General features: G+C 42.0%; 1 protein-coding gene across 5 annotated transcripts in view; it reads left to right on the forward strand.

The window, feature by feature from the left end:
• The first annotated feature begins 4,462 nt into the window (after positions 1–4,462).
• Positions 4,463–23,192, forward strand: part of AKAP11 (A-kinase anchoring protein 11) — a 62,613-nt gene continuing 43,883 nt past the window's right edge. For 3 of the 5 annotated variants that reach the window (XM_084844923.1, XM_084844925.1, XM_084844926.1), the window contains exons 1-2: positions 4,463–4,664; positions 21,413–21,509. In XM_084844923.1, the coding sequence (XP_084701049.1) occupies positions 21,450–21,509 (60 nt within the window). In that variant the 5' untranslated portion in view covers positions 4,463–4,664; positions 21,413–21,449. Of the gene's footprint in view, positions 4,822–12,287; positions 12,461–21,412; positions 21,510–23,192 lie in introns of all 5 variants that reach the window. The other 2 variants (XM_084844922.1, XM_084844924.1) reach the window with 2 other exon arrangements.

Below are 23,192 nucleotides of genomic sequence, written 5' to 3' on the forward strand. Positions count from 1 at the left end.
GCCTTTGGATGGCAATTATGCAAAATACTGTATATTCACAGAAGCAGAAAATATATTGGACAGTATCTAACACTACCCCTATGCTAGCAGGTCTCACTGCTAGCGCAACTGGAAGCTAACGGATCCTGCCATTGGAAATTAACAAAATGTTCATTTCTGGAACAGGGCAGGTCTGTGGAGCTTACAGAGGGGAGCTCCACTGACCTGCCCCAATCTGGAAACAAATGTGTCCGTTCAGTTCCGGAATTCTTTTCAGAAGTGCTACTTCCTGTTACACAAGTGATAGGCCACACAAGCGCAACAGAACGAGCAGGAGTGCAGCAGCTGCATTGGATATTGCCCACTGCATGCTGTTTTCCCATTCTGCAAGGTCCGCTCATTTCAGACAGTAAAACAAAACAAAAACAGACTCTCAACAAGAGTTAACCACTAAGCCCAGAGACATGGGAAGTCCACAATCATATGGAACTGCCCATAATTATCAGATAGCAACATTATTATAATTTTGTATGGAATATCATCAGAAAACTCCCATTGGCTTTGGTTGGAAGCAGTCCTTCAAATGTTGATGCTTGCTCTCTCTCACATTTTTCTCCCTGTCATCTTGATGTTGGCATGTCCAAGACTGTTCCTCAGTTAGCTATAAACTATTGAACAGATGCATACTTCTATGTTTAATATTTCAGAGCTCAAAGATTCTCCTTCCTTTGGGGTTCTTGTCCAAGGGGTTTTATTACTGTGATTATACAGGTGTATATGGTTTCTTTTTAAAATGCCATCATAAGTCATTCAGAAAGAAGATAAATGAAGACAACTCAAGCCTAATTGGACAAACATTTTTTTTTTTATAACAACATTTATATAGTGCCCATTATCCTATTAGATTTTCAGGGTGATATATCACAAAATACAACCCCCACCCACCCAAAACAAGGGTAAAAGCAACAGATAAAATCTTAAAACAGACTGAAATTTGCTCAAAATAAAATGTTAGAATACCTGGATAAAGTAAAAAAAAGTTTTTCCCTGATGCCTAAAGGATTGCAACATTGAATGCAAGTGAAACTCTCTTAGGAGCAGGGAGCCATTCCTCATTGAGGGTCCCGCATCAGTTGGGGCCAGGTTTCTGTTCCCAATTGGTGCGATTGTGAACAACCTAACCTTTCTGTGCCTAAATTTTTCCATTTGGAAAATGGGGATCATGCTTATCAATCTATTTGTAAACCAGAGGGTCATATCCAGACTTAGTCATGCTTAAGTAGACCCATGAAATCAATGGGAATTGCACTAGTCTTGGGTATTTTGAGATGGTGAGTGCCATGCAAATGATTAACAGTTGTCCTATGTTAACCTGCAGTTGCCACTGGGATTGGTTTCATTTTTTACAGGTTTAATGGTATTGATAAATACATTACATGTCAGATCTGTACCTAAGGGGTGATACAGACTCCTTGCAACAGCGATAACCACGCTGCATTTAGTGGGATAACCATAGTGCAAGTACTGTGTGAATTTCCCACTGATGGTTAGCAATTCCCAAAGCACTGTGCCAGACCAGACCGCCTTCAGGTTAGAGAGGCACATGGCATTGGAACTTTCTGCAGATCACCCTGTGTGTGCTGTAAAAAAAAATTAAATGTTTAAATGCCTAACAAACTTGCCCATGAAATCTGTTGAGCAGAAAATGTTGTAAGTTTGGATTTTATTGTAATTGTTTTAAGAAACAGTGAGTTTTGTTTGTTTACATACTGTTTACAATGGCACAGGTTTATTTTTAATATATACAATTGAGATATTTATTGCATATACTATTTTGAAAGATGTTTTATGTGTTTTGCACCTTTGGGATATATTGTTACATTTCTCTGTACAGAATATTTGAGTGGTTCTGTTAATAGTAATTTTATGACTCCTAAGTGACCAGTTTTCTGTGCCTTTTTATTATTGGATGCATGGTTACCTATTTATTATTGTATGGAAGTCATGAAGATGTGTATTTTTGTATGCTGTTGGAAGCTATGGTTGATTTTATTGTACTTTTATGAGAGATGCCTCCCTTAAAGGGCACTCGCTTGATCTTCCTTCTGAAATAAACAGAAACATACAATCTCACTAAGTATTTTCGGATCTTTGAAATTCTGGTTAAATGGACTGCAACACACATTTGTGTTTTTTATTTATTTAAAAGATTTTTTAATGGCTAGCCATAACATTTCAGAAGTTTTTCAAAATAAAATAATAAAAACAACATTCAATAAAACAGTAGGCAGCACGACAAACATACAAAGGGCAGGAAGCATTTAAAATCAAAGGCTCTCTGGAAAAAAAAGATCTTCAGCTGTTTCCAAAAAGACAGGAGGATGGAAGTTGAACAAACCTCTCCCAGGAAAGAATTTCAGAGTGTCAGGGCTGTCACAGAGAAGGCCCTGCTCCTTGTGGAGGCTAATCTAGCCTTTTCATGGGTTGGAATCTAGAGTAGGTCCTCCTCAGAAGATCTTAAATGGCTGGGGGGTGGGGTGGAGAAGAGGGGCTTATGTGGCATATCCTGCTTGACAGGCTAATTTTGAACAGTAAAAAGCAGATCCTGTTGGAGAGATTGATCTAGTTAGGAAGCAATGTGATTAAATCTCACTTCCCTAACCCCCAGTTCCTCAGGCCTTGTGATCTTTGTACTGTTGAACTTGTTACCCAGTTTGGGAATAATCATAGTTTAGCAGTACAGATTTTGCATGCAGATGGTTCCAGATTAAAACCCTGGCAAATCTAGTTAAATGATCTCCAGTCGGAAGGCCAGAAAAGAACCCTCTTTGAGACGCTGGAGTGTTTCAGCCAATCCAACTAGCTGATACTGGAATAAACTGATCAATAATCCCACATAATAGATGGCCAAAGTAATCTACTTACCCTAACCACCTGCCTCCCATCTGGCCCCACACACTCATTTGCTTTGGCCCACCTCGTGTCCCCTTCACTAGTTGCAATGCTTAGTAATAATTTCTCCAGGTGCCCATATCCACCAACCCTTCACTTGTATTGCAGCTCTACTGCATCTTGAATGGTCAGGCCAAGCAGAACAGAGAGAGTAGCTACCTATCCAGGATTGGGGTGTACCCTGTCCAGTTGTGGAGCTGTTGTAGAAATGTGTCCCAGACCTGGAGGCCCATTGAGGTAGGATACCCAGTGCTGTCTTCCACACTGAGAGTGTATTCTAGTGGGGTCTAGAATGGAGCAGGATGTGTATGTGGGCTCCCTGAAAGCAAAACCCCTATCGGAACCCTATCGGCATCATTTGGCATCCAGGGCGGAGCAAGGCAGGGCAGTGGGGGAGCAAAATGTTTGCAGAAGTACTAAATACTTTAGAAAAAGTATCTGGTGGGACCCTAAAAACAGCCCAATGAGAAATGAACATGCTTAATAGACACAGAATGCTGGCTGCCTGTTGGAGAGGGGGAAATGGGAAATGAGGGAGGAGGGGCAATGGAATGGCTACAAACCTGGGCTTGCTCTCCATGCTGCAACACTTCGTTGTAGGTCTAAGTGTATATAAGTAATAGTGATCTTCAGCTGAAGGCGCTCATGCTTATGTAGCCAAAACAAGAGCATCCATACACAGGTAGGAGGTATTGGCAGACTTAGGGTAACCCCAAGGTTTGCAGAAACAGAAAACATATTTAGGGGGAAAAAACACCCAAAGGAGGGAACCCCTCCAAATTGCTCAAGAACTGAGGATGCTCATTGTCCACAAAATGCTGACTGACTGTTCAGAAGAGGAAAACACCTTGAACTGGAGCGTTCCACACTGCAACAGAGGCCCTACTTGTTCTCTCTCTCTCATACACACATATGCACATATATATGTGTGTGTGTGTGTTGTGTATTTGTGGATTGTACGTATACATCACATCACACATGTAACGGACACACATGCACACAACGAGATATGCTGGGAAAGCAACAGACTAATTTTTTAGTGGTTTTTTTTTTTTACTGATTTTGTGAATGATGGCAGCGAACTGAAGTCAAGAACAAAGAAAGTGGATTCTAAAGCAGAACTGGAAGACTGAAAATTCTCTCACCCTCCCATCACCATTCTAAACTGTATACCTACTTTTGGGCCACCCTGCATATATATATAGAGAGAGAGAGAGAGAGAGCGCGTGCGTGCGTGCGGGCATCTATATGTATCTCTGTTCTGTTTTTTTTATTCGCTCAGTCGCATCTGCGTATAGGTATATATAGATGCGTGCGTGCACCTCTCTCTCTCTCTGTATACCTCTGTATAGCTTAGATGTGTGGTGCGATGTATCCTGAACGCACGCCCGTATATGAAACATCCCGTCCCCCCCGCTGTCTTTCCTCCTTGGCCACTTGCGCGCTCGAAAGGGTTCGACCTCTCACCCCATGTTAGCGTCGACGCGACGGACGCGCAGTCGGGAAGCCTCCGACTTCAGCCGCCGCTACTGAGCATGCGGGGGACGGCAGCCGCAGCCGCAGCCGCAGCCAGGCGCTGCCGCGCGGACGTCTGCCTGGGCTGGCGGCGGCCTCCGGCGAGCGAGCGCGGAGCGCTAACGGGGGCGACGACGGATGCAGAGCCAGCCGGGGGAGGGGGCGGCCGGCGATGGAAGCAGCAGGTCTCGCGAGAAGAAGGACGGGCAGCGAAAGAGGTGAGGCGAGCGCCGCGACGGCGGTGCGCGCCTGCCCGTGTGTGAAGGAAACGCGCCTGCGGGGTGGCTTGCCGGCTGCCGAGGCAGTGAGGCCCGCCCGAGGTTTGACCGGGCAGGGGGCGAGGCGGGGGCGAGGCGAGAGCCGCCGAGGCGACAGGTATGCGGGGGCGGGGGCGGGAGGCTGCCAGCCAGCCAGCCAGCAACGGTCGAGGATTCGGTCTTCGCCGGGAAGAGGGGACGCTGTCACTCGCCCTGTCCGTGTTTTCATCCGCCCTGCGCGCCCCCTCTTCGGCCTGTGCGGGCTCCACTCTGGCGCGCCTCCCTTCCCATCCTCCACCCCTTCCCCACCGCTCTCATTCCCCCGGGTCTCTCCCGGTTCTGGGAAAGCTCCCTTCAAGTCCTCCCCTCCGCCTCCCCGCGACCCGCTTTCCCCACCCCTTTTCACCTTGTCTCTCTAAGTGGTTGATGAAAGGGAGTCTCTCTTACGCCCTGTCAACATTCAGAAATCCAAGCGAGGTAATAATAATAATAATAATAATAATAATACGTAATATTTACATTCTGGTTTTGAAGGGTCTGCAATGTGTTGTCAGTAAATGTCACAACAACCCTATAAGGTAGGTCAGTAAAAGTGAGGACAGACGTGATCTTTTTCATGGGGAAGAATTGGTTTGAACACACGCTTGCTACATTTGTTGGGCAGGGAATGTGTGTGACAACTGCTTCTGCCCCACTTAAAATTCTAAGTTAATAGAATCCATATAGTGCTGATGGAAGGGGAGGATGGAAATCACAGCTCAACCTTAAGGTGAGAGTTAATCATGTGCCTCTCATTCTCCCACATCTTTCATAAAATAGCAACTGCATGGGGCCCTGATCCAGATTGGGGCTGCAGTGCAGGAAAAGGGGTTCAACCCTTTCCCTCACACCATTTCTAGCAGAACCGCTTCCCTGCCCCCATCCCGCAAGCGTTCTCCAAGGCTAATTCCATTCCCTCCACAAGCTGGACAAAAACAAATAGCAAGATGGATCATGCCTCCTTGCTGCTCTCTTCTGCCAGTGTGGCATATTAACTTGTGCATTGGACTAGGGGTTCTTCCAGATGAGCCTTTTATTGTACATGCACCCTGCCTCAAACACAGAATTTTACAAGGAGTCAAGACAATTTTGTCTTCCATTTGTAACCCTCTCATGTCTTCCTACTACTTTTCCCATCTTTTTTTAACACACAAAAAGGGATAGATAGCTGCACAGCCCCTTTTCATTGGTAACACTGCAATGGTGGTAGCAGAATGGTTGGGCAGCAATGCTGAGATTAGCGTAGTTTGGGGGCAAAGCACAGAGGCATTGGGGACAAAGCAGATAGTGGCAGCTGCAGTCAACTGGCTGAACACTTCTCTTTGCGCTGCTGGAACATAAAGAAAAATATTTTTTAAGGGGAGGGCAGTGTTGGCCCCAGTGGGCCCCAACATTTTCCCCACCATTCTGGATATTGATGCTGGGCCTGAAGACAACTATTCAGTACTTCAGTGATAGCACTAAAGTAATTGTGTCTACTAGCCACACTGTGTTTAGGCTTTTGCCGATTATTACTAGTTTCTGCACTGTAGGATTTTGCAGTAGTAAAAAAGGGATCAAATTGAAACTATCTGACTAAGCTGAGAACTTTTGAGTTTAACTGGTTTGGCACAGGTCACAGTTGGCCATCAGTTGGTGTTAGCTCTTTCAATCTCTTGTGTACCTTATGCCTGTAAAACTGATGTACCTTTATTACCAGGTTGGATGGTTAGATGTAAAGAGGGATGTGGCTTATGTATTTGTAATAGTTATATAGAAGTTAAAGTCTCTCAAGCAGTACAGTTCTTCTTACCCTGTATGACAAACTGCATCTTCTTCAGGAAAAAAACATAAAAGGACAAGCAGGGCTTGCCAATAAATTTTGGTGCCTAAGTTGGACAATCCATTGTGATCCTGCCTTACTCAGTTATAAAGACCAATATTGTGGCTTAGAGGCAAAATTAAAGCATTAGTAAGGTAAGTATCTTATTGGCCCAATTGTTGCTAGTGACGGAACATACATATTTTCAAGTTATGCTCTATTGCCTTGTTGGGCCAGGTCTTACCCTTGGAAACTTTTCCCAGGGCTCAGTCCTGGAAGATGCAAATTAATAACAAAGCAGAGGGGGGCTAACTAGAGTGCATTTTTTGTATCACCAACTAACCCACAGCATGCCCCCACATATCTGTTGAGTTCTGCGGGGTGGTTTTCAGGAGAGAGGGTATAGTTTCTAAGCAGACTGGAGCCATAACACCTGTTTTTGAAAAGTAAGCACTCCTACCTTGCAAATACTTCTGTGTAATCACAAAAAAACACAAAAATGTGATGTGACAAAAGATGCCGCTTTATTTGGAAAATTTGCAGCAGTTGGAAATTACCTATTCAGTTTTGCTATCTTCTGATCAGATATACAGTGATATTTAGTATAAGAAACACAGATTATTGGGCCTGTCTCTTACATCATTTTGATGAATAGTAGCTGTCCACCAATTTTAATCAGTTTTATCAGTGAGCATTATGTTCTGATCAAATTGCTGTTCTTACAGACTTTATAGTTTGGGAAGCAGGAAATAAAGTGTGCATTCCTTATTTCAGATCTCATTATAGGCTGTTGCCTATATTTACGAGAGCATTATGACTATGACTAAGGCTTTTACTTGTAGCATTAGGACTGAAATATCAGTCAAATATTGTACATAAAATCAAGAATGTTCTCATGTAAGTTGCAAGCTTTTTTATTGCATCCTATGGTCACCTAATAGAAATGGCAGGCATGAAGGCCTCTGCTCCCCAGACCTGCAGGAAACAGGATCATAGAGATAAGACATTTAGAAGCAGGCACCCTCTGCACTGTAACTAGAGAGCTTTCCCCTTTCCTCTCCCAGTGGCTTAGCTTCTTCTACTGTCCGTTTGCTTAATTATTGGTGCCTGTGCACAACAGTGGGTACAGGAGGAAGCGTGAGATTTAGATATGCAGCACCCATCACAGTAACATAGGACTGGGATCGCTAGGTGTTTAGAATTCTTCATGAGGTTGGTGGCTGCATTTGTAGGATAGTGTCCATGCATGCATTGTGAAGGTTTTGGTGAATGCAATAACATTGTGCTTTTCCATACAGCTCTGTCCCTTAATCAAATCACCAGAGTGGTGTGGCCATTTTCCAGGGTTTTGTTTAGTGAGACTGCATAAATATGTTTTGATTTCCTAGATGCTGTGCAGCCAGCCCAGAATATAGCCTGAGCTTCTCCACACTCAAATGACTGCTTGGCTTTTCATCCTACGCCGCTTTTCAGGCAACACAATATAGATGGGCAGGTTGATGGCAAGATACATGACTTCAGATTCCATAGCCTCTGAATGGGCAAGAAAGCTCCCTTTCACATAGGAAAGCTACTTTGCTCTTTGATCCTTTTTTGGAAAAAAAAAATTTCCTTGGAAAGGAACTCTGCGCATTCAGACCTAGGTGCCAGAATTTTTGTAAACAAAAGGAGGAAATCCTACATAGGTCGTAAGTGCCCAGGAATTCAGAATAAACCCACAGGAATTAAGTGCCCACTTTGACAACATTTGCTGTTGGGGTGGAGGAGGTCTATATTTCAGCTGATGTACTCTGTAAAGCTTCTGGGAGGGACTAGACTATGGAGAGGCTCTAAAATACAGTCATAGTCATAGCTGTCATTATTGTAATTATCTTATTTTTCTAATAAATTAATGGTTTACATACTTTATGAGAACTTGGTAGGTTACTTGGTCAACAGTTTTTGGGGACAGGGGAGGGAAGGGATCAGTAGCAAAATCAACCCTACGTAGCATCCACATCCTATGCACAGAGAGGACATCCAGAAGAAGATAAGTATACTATAATTTTTCCATTTTTTGTTTTTTTCATGCCATTTGTCCATTTATTTAGGTTTAAGCATCTTGTTGGCTAAATGGAAAGCTGACGTAAGTTAAAATAAAATGTCCGCAGCCAATTCCACCAGAAAGTCCCTGTGATTTTTACTTTTTTTTTAAGGTTAAGGAAATGTAAGACAGTGGTTATGATGGCAACTCTCCAGCTAATATTTTCTTACAGGCAAAAGTAACTTCCTGGCAAAGATTGCAGTGCCTTCCCTTCATAGGTTGTGAAAAATAATCTGTGTAGAAGCCTTTCTGCATAATATAATTTTTATCTACTCAGAGATGATTGTCTTGGTCCATCTTAAATTCCTGATAAACTAATGTTAATCTCATTAAATGTCAGGAAATATATCCAGGCTAGAATAAGAATGGGGATGGTGTAAGGGGGCATGCTATTGGGCAGGGAGAGGAGAGGAATGGCTGTAGATCCACATCTCTAAGCCTCTGTCCATGTCCTCAGCCAGGTAGGTGAGCTAGATGGGTTCAGAGGCCATCTAGCACACATTACAACAAAGGAGGATGGAGAGGCCATAAAAGCCTCCATTGCTCTTCCTGTCCTGCCTGGTTGGCAGAACTTAGAATAGATGGAGGGCTCCAAGACTGGAGCCCTCCATCTATCAAGTGTCAATCCTGTAGGATTGTGCTCTAGATATCTTTTTAATTGCCTTGAGAACAAAGTTTTAATATCAATACCTTGCATTTATATAGCACTTCCAAATGTTGAACACTCTTCACAAATATTATAAAAAGTGATGTGAGTTTTCTGAAAAAACTGAATCAGAAAATTTGCCAGGAAATATTTTTGATGGCCTATATCTCTGGCCTATATTTTTCTAATAGCCAAAAGTAGTTGAACTGAAAAAACCAATAAAGTTTGGTTTCCACTTGGTGTAATTTAAATAATATGTATTTATTAAATATAATTTTATACTGCCCTTCAGTTAAAAAAAATCTAGTTATTTATCTAAGAAGCAAATAAAGAAACAACTAACAGAGCAATCCCACATCTAGCAGCAGAAAAATCTGAGGATGGAGGAACCACCTCATTTAAAGCCCTGCCAGGTCATGCTGGCAGGGAAGGAGGAGCAGCATTTTTGCTGCTGCTGCTACTGAGGTAATGACAGATTCTTCTTCTTCTAATGAATTACCTTTGTGGGATTTTAAAAACTAATCAATTCAATGGGAAGGAATTAATTACACCAGCTCCAGGGCTAGCATAGATCTAGTGCTGGTTTAGGCATGTGTCTGGGGACCAGGAGGGCTGTCGATCCTGTGGATCCTCTGCCTCTCCAACCACCCCTCCAGAGTACTGCCTTTCCCCCTCTCTCACATCAGAGAAGCACCAGCTGCAGAGGTTTCTGCAGCAGTTGGAAGAGGGGTTCCGAAGCTGGATCTCCCCCTCTGAGAGTGGGCCTTTCCACCCTCAGTGGGGAAGATCTGACCCTACAGCCTCTGGGAAAGCATCCCAGGAACCATAGGATTGCTCTGTAAAATGCAAATAGTGCAAATCTATTAAATATATGTTGTTGTTCAGTCGTTCAGTCGTGTCCAGCTCTTCGTGACCCCATGGACCATAGCACGCCAGGCCTTCCTGTCCTGCGCTCTCTCCCGGAGCGTGCTCAAGTTCATATTCATTGCATCGGTGATGCTATCTAGCCATCTCATCCTCTGCCGTCCCCTTCTCCTTTTGCCTTCAGTCTTTCCCAGCATCAGGGTCTTTTCCAGAGAGTTTTCTCTTCGCATTAGGTGGCCAAAATATTTGAGCTTCAGCTTCAGTATCTGTCCTTCCAATGAGCACTCAGGGTTGATTTCCTTTAGGATGGACTGATTTGACCTCCTTGCAGTCCAGGGGACTCGTAAGAGTCTTCTCCAGCACCACAGTTCGAAAGCATCAATTCTTCGGCGCTCAGCCTTCCTTATAGTCCAGCTCTTACAGCCATAACAAATTGAAAGCTTTGGAAATTATTTTATTGGATTATTAGTAAATATTTTAAGACATGACAACTCAGTGGCATTCACTTCCCTTACATTGTTTAAATTTTAAGAAAAAAGGTACTAAAAACTGTTAATATTCATACCTGAAAAGCTATGTGCATGCACAAAATATCAAATTGCTTCCTAGGAATAGTAACCAAAAAACCAATTACAACTTTGAAACTGCCCAGTTTGACCAGTTTGTATCCGTTCATTGCATTACTAATTAATTTATGAAACAGTGCAGTTTTAGAAATAAAATTTTCTGGGAGGAAACTTTCACAGCAGAAAATTTCCTTCAGGAATTTTTCCAGCTCACATCACTGATTATCAAGTTGTTATCCTAACAATCACTCTGTAAAGTAGGTCTATATTATTATCCCCGTATTTCAGAGGGTAGGTTCGCTCTGTAGGCCAGCTTGGGATTTCATAGCAGAAGCAATAACTAGGGACTTAGCTGTTACTCTATGCTAGTTGTTTACTTAGTTTTTCATCAAAGTGATAGAATCAGATTCTGTTTTGTGCTAAGTAGCACTTTTGTAGCTGAATAATTTCAATTGTATTATGTATAAGCCACCAACTATACCAGGGGTAGACAACCTTTTTGGCCCCTGGGCTCATTTGGCAATTTGAGAAACTGTCCTGGGCCAGTCCTCCCATGGCAACCATCAGAAAATGGCGGCCATGGGAGACATGGCAAAGAACAAGTAACCTGTCCAAATACTGAGTGTAAAGCAGAGGTGGGGTTATACTGAGTATAGTACAACTGCCCCTCTGAGTATAGTACAAGGCAGAGATGGCCTTGTTTAGTGTGTAGGCCCAAAACATTAAACAACTACTTCAAACACCAACAGAAACCTATTTCACAGCAATTTCAGCTGCTGGCAAAAAACATGTTGTTTTTTAAAGTGAGAGGGGTAGGACACCTTGACATGCACCAAGAAAGGTGCCTGGGGGTGCACTGGTGCAGCCATCACGTTACCTTCCCTTGAACTATACAGCAGCTTCTTAACTTGGTCCTGCTGCAGATGTCAACTCCAAATCTCATCCCAAATTTTGATACTGTACAAGTTTATTCTACTCTTAAGTTATGCTATTTCTCTTGTTATTGATTTTTACTTTCAAATGCTAAAAGTCTGCAGTCATATGATGATAAGATGAAAATGTGTGTTTTAGAGTGAGTATTTTTCTTTTGTTTGCCAGCAGCAGCAATTTGGCAGAGGAACATATTTTATGGCATGCAGTGATACTATTCATGTTACTCATATTCAGTCAGGAAGTACACATAAATAGCTAGACTAATTTTGTCTCTCTTGGAAATGTGAGAAGAGGATGCGGACTTCATAGAGTAAAATTGCATTTTTAACATATTAGGAAAACGGAAACAACTAAATTATATTCCTTCTGTAAGATCATAATAAAACAAACTAGGATTGGCACACCCATCAAGTACTATCAGTTGACTACCTATTATTATTTAGCTGCAGTCAAATATTGCCAAATATTTTATGAAGCCAAGAATGCCACTGTGTAGCTGGCCCTTGCCTTTTTATTTCATTATGGTTCATTTGTTAGCAAGGACAGGAATGAAGGCTGCTTGCTCCCTATTGTAGCAGTTGTCGGGGCAAATCTAGAGGCATAGCAAAGATCTCTCTACTGGCCATCTGTAACTGCAGGTATTTCCAAACAGGAACACAAACAGCCATCAGAGTAATTGCTTAGGACAGCCCATGGCTCATCTTGCCTGCTTCAGGAATCAGGGAGTGCACCATCAGTTTGATTTGCCTGCTATATAAACCTCTTGTGAGGGATTGGACTTGGATCTAAAACTCATATAGTGCAATCCAATGCATGTTTAATCAGGTGAGTGTTTATAGAATTGCAGCCTTCAAAAGTTAATTTAATTGTTTCATAATAACAGTTAACTAATTTGTTTTGTTTTCAGCATCAGTTCTATTGATAATTAAAGTATCTTTTTGTTGTATTAAGAAAGTTAATGCTTTAAAAATAGTTAATGGTTATTTGTCAATATTTGACCAGTCAAATTTTCAATCCTAAAGCAAACTCTTCTTAAGCAGTGTGAAAACAAAAACATTGGGTTCTTGTTAATCCTTGAATGTAACAGAATATTGTAGTCAGATCCAGGTAAGTGCTAAGTTCTGAAAATTATCTGTAGGCTTTTGATAACAGATAAAGCACTGTGCGCATAAAATTGTACTAATGAAATATTCAGTAACGTAGAAGAGAAGAATGCAGCCCCTCCTCAAACAGAGCTCTATATGCATATAGCAGATGCTGCTTTTACTTCAGTGTCATTGGATCTCGGCTTAGGATCTCAGCCCCCTTCAGTTCGTTGTTCTATGCATTCAGAGAATGTGTGGAAAAGTGAATCGCCGTCTCCACCAGCTCTGACCTCCACAAATTGGGTAGAAGGTCTGAAGGGGAAGCTAACTTGCATGCAGCTCTACCTCTCCACACATTCACACATTAAACATGTGGAGCAAGTCATGGGGGGGTAGGGTGCTATTGTTCTGGGCTTATGTTTAACTGTAGTGGTTTTATTCAGGTTGCTGTCTTAAGTATGCCTCTGAATTAAATAAGTGGGACATTAAAGTGCTGAAATCTATTAATCAAACTTTTTTGATTCACTCACTTTTACTCACTTTTTAATCTGATATGAAACTTTGAAGAGGAAATGGAGAAGGGGTGTGTGTGTGTGTGTGTGTGTGTGAATGAAAACAATCAAACACAAACAATTTAGCTAGGATGCATAGAATACAGAATTGCAAAACCTTCAAGGAGAAGCTGTTTTCTCGAAGTAGATCAGCAAAATCTTACAATGATCTCAAGGGGCCTGGGCCTGGGATGACATACTACAAAAATGGGTACAATGTTACATAAAATGTTTTAGGTTTTGCATGACTTTTAACAAACTTCATATGGTTTGTAAAAGCTTGTTCATCAATAAATGATCCCAAAGCCTCCAAAAACCCACTGAACGTTTCCACTATGCTGCAGTTGGTGCTCTTGCTGCTGCTAAAGGGTGTAAAATAATGTCTTTATGCCGTGTAGACTGTAGATCCTTTGGAAACATTTCCAGAATTGTAAGAACTGGAGTCTTGGTGATGTTTTCTTTGGTCGTATTATTAATTTCTTTGAAGCCTTTGTCCCAAAATGTCTCTACTAAGATGGCATGCCCACCACATGTAGATAAGTATATCAGTCCCATGACACCCCCCGCCCCAACATTTATTTAAAGTTGTTTTGAAGATCTTCTGTGCCTTGACAGAGCCACTGAGAAAGTATTGTGAGAGTCAGTTCCCTTGTTCTTATACTTATTGCTTTCATTGATCCAGAAATACAACACTTGTCCCAAAGGGAATTGTTTATTGGCTTCCCTCAATCCACTTTCCAATATGCTGTTAATATTTCAGATTACCCACAAAAATAATTCAGTTAAGAATTTGTATAGCTTGGCTACTATGCTATTTAACTGTACATACTTTGAACTTAAAAGACATTCAAAGTTAGGCAAGGGTGCATTACCTCTAGTAACACATGAGGACTTGTATACGAGTATTTGCATACATTGGAACATTGAAAGCTTGTATCGTCCAGTTTCTCCTTCATATCAACCATAGATCCTTGCTCTGAATGAAGATTTCTTAGTGTGTTCAGAGTCTGCATTGCTTACTCTGAGAAGTGTCTTTTTGGTTTTTTTAATTCCTCATGTTTCTTTTACCAGTAGAATTTTTTTTTTTTTTAACTACAATGGGTGTTGCTGACAGTGTAGGTTTCAAGCATACTTAAGATATTTTGACTGTAGGGAACTTTTTGTGAGTTTAGCTTGAAGCCTTTACCAGAGTCGCAGCTCCACAACAAAAAAGTGTGGAAAGAGAGAGGAAGGCTGGGAGTTGAGAGAGCTGTTGACAAGCTTGATCTTTGCAAGCATGGGAGAATTCTAAGGAAAAGCCCAAGCTTTTTCAAAGAATTCTTCAAAGAGGAGAAGCACCCAGCCCATTCCAAAACAAGATGGGCATGTTTCACCTATTACAATTTGTCACCACTGGGTGGTCAAGGTGCTGGGGTATATTGAAGCAGTGCCCAAAATGCCCAGGGCAGGAAAATCTTGCTTAGACTCAAGGCTCTGCTATACCCTGAAGCACCCACCTGCCAAAGGCTGCCTCAATTGAAGAAAAACAATGATCATCATAGCCTATCCCACAAAGTTGTAGTAAGATTAAACCTCTCTCCACTTTTCTGTTCTTTAGAGGAAGGATTAAGAAGGTGTAGACTTGGTTGTAATCCAAGTAAAAAAAAATTGTATTTTTTTTTTAAATCTATGTTTGAAAAATATATCCTCTTGCTTTATTTTTTCAAGAGGTAACATTTTTAGAGAGGCTATGAACTCAGAAGTATGTTAGGAAAATATAACTGTTTGTATTTTGGACTTGGGAGAGCTTTTTGATCTTGAATTGAGCTGCAGAGCTACACCTCAGATTATTAATACATGAAAATTTAGAGTTTGGGACAAGGTAAATATGAGCTATACATGTAAAACTTTCACATGGTATAGTACCACTTCAAAATCCAAGTGTTTTATTGAATCCATAGGTATATGTTTACTTCTTCACACAGCATATAGCTAAACTGCCACAAGATGTAGTAATTGCCGCCAACTTGGACACCATTTAAAGGGGATTAGATAAATTCATGGAGGATAAGGCTATCAGTAGCTACTATACATGATGGCTGTATGTTACCTCCAGTATCACAGGTAGTGTGCATCCGAATTCCAGTTAATAGGGAACATGAGCAGAAAGGTGCTATTGCACTTATGTCTTTTTGCAGGCTTCCCATAGGCATTTGGTTGGCTGTTATGGGAACATAATGCTGAACTAGATACAGTGGCAAGAAAAAGTCTGTGAACCTCTTAGGATTGTCACATATTTCCAAACTAAAATGTTGTTAGATCTGAATCTAACCCCATAATCCTAGATAAAGAATAGATAACCTGATTAAACAAATGACACACAAACATTGTCATTTGTTTTAAACATTTTAAACATTTATTTACCCACAACTGATTCAGCATTCAATATCCATGTGTGAAAAAGTATGTGAAACTTTAGATTCAGTACTTGGTGGCACCCCCTTGAGCAGCAATGACTTCAAGTAAGCATTTCCTGTAACTGTTGGTCAGTCTCTCACATTGGTTTTGAGGAATTTTGGCCTGTTCCTCCTTACTGAACTGTTTCAGCTCTGTGACATTTGAGAGCTTCCTTGCATGAACAGCTAGTTTCAGGTCCTGCCACAACATTTTGATGGGGTTTAGGTCTGGACTTTGATTAGGCTGTTCTAAAACATGGAGTTTCTTCTTCCGCAGCCATTCTTTTGTAGATCTGTTTGAATGTTTAGGATGATTGTCATTTTGCATGACCCACTTTCGGTTCAACTTCAGCTCACGGACGGATAGCCTGACATACTCCTCTAGAATCTTCTGATACACTGCAGAATTCATGGTTGGGTCAATGATGGCAAACCTCCAGGTCCTGAGGCAGCAAAGCAGGCCAAACCATCGCATTCCCACCACCACACTTGACGGTTGGGATGAGGTTCTTTTGTTCGAACCCAGTATTTGTTTTTCACCAAACATAACGTTTCTCATTAAGGCCAAAAAGTTCTACCTTTGACTCATCTGCCCAGAGGACATTGTTCCAGAAGTTTTGGGGGTCATCTATGTGATATTTAGCAAATATTCCTTTTAGAGAGCAGTGGTTTCCTCCTGGCTATCCTCCCATGAACACCATTTGTGTTCAGTCTTTTTCTGATCGTTGAGTCATGAACACTCACATTAGCCAAGGCAAGAGTGGCCTGCAGATCCTTGGATGTTACCCTGGAGTTCTTTTTGACTTCTTGGATGATGTGCCAGTTTGTTCTTGGAAAGATTTTGGTAGGACAACCGCTCCTGGGTAGAGTGACTGTGGTCTTGAACCTTTTCCATTTGTAGACTGTCTGTCTAACAGTGGATTGATGGAGTCCCAAATCCTTAGAAATGGGTTTTGTAACCCTTTCTAGACTGATGAGCAGTAATAACTGCTTTTCTGAGGTCCTCAGAGATGTCTTTTGATAGTGGCATGATGTGTTTCCACATAATCATATGGTGAAGACCAAACTCACAAGGTTTCTGATCCTTTTATAGGGTAGGGCCTCCCAAACTCACCCCTGAAGATCTAGCTAATTATTTAAACATCTGATTCTAATTATTCCCTTCAATTAAGAACATAAGAAGGGCCATGCTGGATCAGACCAAGGGTCCATCTAGTCCAGCATTCTGTTCACACAGTGGCCAACCAGCTCTCAACCAGGGACCCACAAGCAGGGCATGAGCGCAACAACACCCTCCTATCCATGTTCCCCAGTGTACATAGGCTCACTGCCTCTGGTACCGGATATAGCACATAGCCATCAAGACTAGTAGCCATTGATAGCCTTTTCCTCCAGGAATTTGTCTAACCCTCTTTTAAAGCCATCCAAACTGGTGGCCATCACTACTCCCTGTAGTAGCGAATTCCATAGTTTAACTGTGCGCTGTGTGAAGAAGCACTTCCTTTTATCTGTCCTGAATCGCCTACGAATCAGCTTCATAGGATGATCCCGGGTTCTAGTATTTTGAGAGAGGGAGAAAACTGTCTCCCTACCCACATTCTCCACACCATGCATAATTTTGTAGACCTCTATCATGTCTCCCCTTACCTCCTTTTTTCCAGGCTAAACTATTCCAGTTGCTGTAACCTTCTCTGATAGGGGAGATGCCCCAGCCCCTTGATCATTTTAATTGCCCCTTTCTGCACCTTTTCCAGCTCTACAATATCTTTTTTTAGGTGTGGTGACCAGAACTGTACACAGTATTCCAAGTGTGGTCACACCATAGATTTGTATAGGGGCAGTATGATGTTGGCAGTTTTATTCTCAATTCCTTTTCTAATTATGCCTAACATGGAGTTTGCCTTTTTAAAGCGGCTGCACACTGGGTTGATATCTTCATTGAGCTGTCCACCACAATCCCAAGATCTCTTTCTTGGTCTGTCACCGCTAGCTCAGATCCCATCAGGCTATACTTGAAGTTGGGATTTTTTGCCACTTATCACTTTACATATCCTTACATTGAACCGCATTTGCCATTTAGATGCCCATTCTCCCAGTTTGGAGAGATCCTTTTGGAGCTCTTCACAATCTTTTTTTGTTTTAACCACCCTAAATAATTTGGTGTCATCCGCAAACCTGGCCACTTCACTGCTCACTCTTAATTCTAGATCATTTATGAACAGGTTGAAAAGCATTGGTCTCAATATCGATCCCTGTGGGATCCCACTATTTACTTCCCTCCATTGGGAGAATTTACCATTAATTCCTATTCCCTGCTTTCTGTTCTTTAACCAGTTACTGATCCATAAGAGGCCCTGTCCTCTTATTCTGTGATTGCTAAGTTTGGTCAGGAGTCTTTGGTGAGGGATTTTGTCAAAAGCCTTTTGGAAGTCCAAGTAAACAATGTCTACATGTTTACTGACAATAGCAAAGAACTCTAAAAGGTTAGTGAGACAGGACTTACCTTTGCGGAAGCCTTGTTGATTCTTTCTCAGCAGGGCTTGTCCTTCTATATGCTTACTAATTTTATCTTTAATAATGCCTTCAACCAATTTACCTGGAAGAGATGTTAAGCTAACTGGCCTGTAATTTCCCAGATCCCCCCTGGATCCCTTTTTGAAAACTGGTGTTATATTGGCCATCTTCCAGTCCTCTGGTATAGAGGCTGATCTTAGGGACATGTTGCATATTTTGGTTAGAAGATCAGCAATTTCATATTTGAGTTCTTTGAGAACTCTGGGATGGATGCCATCTGGGCCCAATGATTTATTTGCTTTCAATTTGTCAATAAGGTTGAGAACTTCATCTTTTGTCACCACTATTTGCCTCAGTTCCTCAGAATCCCTTCCTGAAAACATCAGTTAAGGCACAGGTATCTGTACTATACCTGGGCACCAGTGACAAAATGGCCACCATGTAGGCATGGCTACTCACAAAATGGCCACCTTGGAGGGAGGCGTGGCTTCTTACAAGAGGGCCACTGTGGGGGTGGGGGTCAGGTCAGAAAGACAAGAAGACTGCAAAACAGTTTGAATATGAAATAATTTACTAACAAATAAGACAGCTCCCTGACTTGGATTCTTGCATTGAGCAGGGGGTTGGACTCGATGGTCTTATAGGCCCCTTCCAACCCTACTATTCTATGATTCTAGGAAATAAAACAGAAATACAAACATCCAAACATTATCAACAAATGGTTATAACAGAAATACAAATATCCAAATATTACTGACATAGAAACACAAACATCCAAACTTGCCAGCACAACCAGAGCATGCATAGAATGATCAGAGCCATGGATCATCATGTTTTTTTTTAATGGGATCTCCCTCAAATCAACCTGAAATTGCAGGTCACATTGCAGATCTGTGATTTTCAAGGTAGCTTGGGGGAGAATGCATAGAACCATAGAATCATAGAATAGTAGGGTTGGAAGGGGCCCACAAGGCCATCGAGTCCAACCCCCTGCTCAATGCAGGAATCCAAGTCAGAGCATCCCTGACTGATGGCTGTCCAGCCTTGTCTTGAATGCCTCCAGTGTGGGAGAACCCACCACCTCCCTAGGTAATTGGTTCCATTGTCACATTGCTCTAACAGTCAGGAAGTTTTTCCTGATGTTCAGCCGGAATCTGGCTTCCTGTAACTTGAGCCCATTATTCCGTGTCCTGCACTCTGTGATGATCAAGAAGAGATCCTGGCCTTCTTCTCTGTGACAACCTTTCAAGTACTTGAAGAGTGCTATCATATCTTCTCAGTCTTCTCTTCTGAAGGCTAAACATGCCCAGTTCTTTTAGTCTCTCTTCATAGGGCTTTGTTTACAGTCCTCTGATCATCTTTGTTGCCCTCCTCTGAACCCTCTCCAGTTTGTCTGCATCCTTCTTAAAGTGTGGCACCCAGAACTGGACACAGTACTCCAGTTCTACAGCATGTAGAAATCATGAGTAAGAGAATGCCCATGTTTAATACTACTGGGAATCTCAACTTTAAAAACAATGAGGCTTGTGTGGCACCATAAAAAACACTACCAACATGTTAGTACTAACTGGCATAACCTTTTATGAGCTATAACCAACTTCAGTCACACACACAGACACTCCATATCACATGAGCAGACACACACACACACAGAAATGTGCCGGTGAGGAGTCCCCGAAAAGATGATGGTGGAAGGATGGAGCTGAAGCAGGGATAGCTTTCTGCCATTGGAAAACAGACTTAAGAAGGGGCAGAGAAGGGCAGGAAAATTGGGGTGAAGGGGTGGGTAGGAACAAAGTTGAGGGAAGAGAGTGGGGAAACACCATAGCTTCTCCCATGTCACCTCCCCGCTGTATGAAGTGCCAGTCCTGGCAGCCACCACCAACAGAAAGGAGTCAGGTGGGCATGCAAGCAGAGAAAGCTTCTGGCTCTCCCCTCGCCCATAAAAGGCCTCTGCTGCTACGCATAGCAAAACAAATGGGGCTGGGTGGAGCAGCCAGCGAGCCCAGAAATCTAGCATGCACAATGAACAAAATCATCACAGGTGTGTGAGCTTAAAAATCCTTAACTTTGCTCATGCTCCTCCATGCACCAAACAACCTCTAGAGTACCATATGGGGGAGAATGGGAGATGCCCCCACATCACCACCTCCCCCAAAACAAAAGCCTGGAGGTAACACAACGTGGGCAGATGAGTGAACAGGCTGGAGGTTCCATTGTGTTATCCACCCACCCCCAACATACAAACAGAAAGGTACAGAGGACAATACCACACAAAACATTAAAGGGTTGGAGACCAAGCACCTTCCCCCTCACCCCAAAAAATGCAGATAGGAGGGTGAGCAAGCAGGTAGGAAATCCCTCTCTTTGCCTATGCTCCCCTTTCAGATGGAAAACATCCCAGCCCACTCGGTCCCATCCCCATACTGCTGGTTTGCATTCAAGGGGAACCCTTACCTTTCCCTTCTGACACAGCCACCCACTACTCACACCTGCTCCTAGCAGGCAAAGAATGGGAGTAAGGATGATGTAACCTATTACTTTAGTCACTCAGAGAGCAAGGGGACATGTCAAAACTGTCAGTCAGTCAACCTCTGTTGTATTTTGGACGCAGTTGGAAGCGCCAAATGAACCTCGTCACTTCTGAGTCATTCCCAGCATGGCATGAATTAAGGGGAGAATTTCTTCCTTCTCCCAAGAGCTCTGTGTCCATGAGAGGATTTGGGGAAGAAGAGGGGTCTCTCACCTAAAATGGTGAGAGAAACCTTCCCCCTGAGGAACAGAAACAGAGTCTCATTTCATGGTTGTCCACAAAAGCAGTCACCACAGGAAGAGATTCTTGATTGCTGATGACAGCCTGGCAATTGCATTTGTGGAACTTTGATTGCTGATGACAGCAACTTAAATTTTGTTTTTTTCCAGCATATACTTCACCATATAGCACAAATAGTGATCTTGAGGCAGCAGCCCTTGAGATGTGCTGTTGAATCTCTCACACACATAGTGAGAATCATACTCCAGTAAGCCTGGCTGTTTGTTAATGGTGAAGCAGTCTGACTGGTATGGAGTTTATATTAATTGTATTTTCTGATACCATTTAACTCACATGCTTTCACTCTTTTTAACAAAATGATAAAAAGGTTGATTTAGTAAAAGATATCATATCACTATGTCCATTTTCTTGTTCTTTAGACATTACTGAATTCTTCATTGGAAACAAAAATTAAAAATGGATGGCCCTGTCTGGGTCCGAAGCAGTCAAAGGAAGTCTAGAGTACCAATGAAAAAGGTAAAGCCCCGCTCTTTAAAAACATTGTTTTGGATATCCTGTTCTTTTGTCTCACAGTTGACTAAATCTAACTTGTACTGTCTTGCAGTCCTGTGAAAGGTTTTTCAAAAACAATTTCTTAGGTGAAAATATTTCAGCTGATTTCGCCACTGGAGTGTTAGATTAAGTTTGCTGGGTCACAAGTTGTGTAGGCCTGGCCTTAAAAAAAGAAGTTTCAGGTTAGAAACTTCTAGAGTACTGACAGTTTGAAATACTTAAAAGAAACTGGAAAGGTAGTCAGTTTTGCACTGGACAATAGTGATATAATATATAATTAACAGCAGCTGGCAGTAACCCACTGGATAATATAAGAAGAATTATGGGTCTGCTGCTTCTTGGTAACTGGAACTGGATTAATTTTCCTAAACGGTCTTCTAGCATTCTTGTCATTAAATCTTCTGTTGAGTATAGTTTTGTGTTTTATTGCCTCACATCTAGGTAGTAGCATGCTACAGTATTTATTTGCTTTGTATATCTTTTTAGAAAATAAGATACTTAATCTGTAGTGGAAAATATACAGTCATCCCATAGTGCACTGAATATATTTTTCTACGATTTCTCTTATACAGCTCTTACACCCAAAGTTTTCCTAAATGAGGTGGATCTTCTTACTGTTCTTGGAGACAAACACATGAAACAGCCTTCCCTCAATTCAAGTAGTTGCTGTCAACGTTCATTTTGCTTAGAAAGCATAAAAATGCATTGTGTGTGTGTGTACACATTTTCAGAAGTGCACACTTGCACAAGTTTGGTCTTTGGAATGTGAACACAAGCTCAGGAAATTGCAAACATTTCCTGAGATTTACACTCTGCTTGTGTTTGAATTCAGGGGTGCAAATGGGACATCTTCACATCATTTGCAAACGGGACAGCTAGTGTTCAGCAGAATCAAGTGGTAAAACATTTCCAAGATGATAGTGCTTTGGGCTGCAGGTGGGGAAATCACGTTTTTGAATGTCCCATTAAAAAGAAATCCTTACACACAGAAAAATAATATGTCAGAGAGAATACTAGGCTAGACCTTTCTCACTAAAATGTTTTCAGATTTGTTCATGCAGGGATGCTTTCTCTACCACGCACCCCCAGAAATATTCATATATGTAGCCCTCCACCAGCAGCATCCAAAATCATACACTGAAAGAAAAGCTTTACCATTTAATTGTTCTACTGGTCCTCAAAGTGAGTGGCTGAAGTACAAGCCATAACATAGACAAAAGGCTCTTGGCTTGGCCCTCTTACGCTGCTCATACCAGGGAAGACATTAGAGCCTTTGCTTGTTTCTCAAGTGCATCAATGGGCAAGAGTGCATCAGTGAGTAGAGGCAGTGTTGCTTGCCCTTCGTCCCTTCTCAACTTCAAAAAAATGCCCTGTTAAAAATTAACTTCTGACAAGGGTCTTCTATATCCAGCATCTGTGTTTTATTTAATTTGTAATTTGATACCGCAGCTCTGTTTTTTAAGGGCTGGCAAAGACCTAATATTAGGTGGCTTTGAACTAGGTTGAGGGAGTTGCATGTAGAATTGCATTCTCCCTGGTGTCTAACCCTTCCCCTCTCATGCACAAATGTCTCGGCTCCCTAAAGATGTGTTGCAACTGTCTTACAACCTGCTTTTTAAATCATAATTAATGGCCACCTACTGTTAT

The sequence above is a fragment of the Heloderma suspectum genome, chromosome 3 (genome assembly GCF_057233095.1).
Source record: "Heloderma suspectum isolate Gila_16-S chromosome 3, 16-S_ref, whole genome shotgun sequence".
Taxonomy (NCBI): domain Eukaryota; kingdom Metazoa; phylum Chordata; class Lepidosauria; order Squamata; family Helodermatidae; genus Heloderma; species Heloderma suspectum.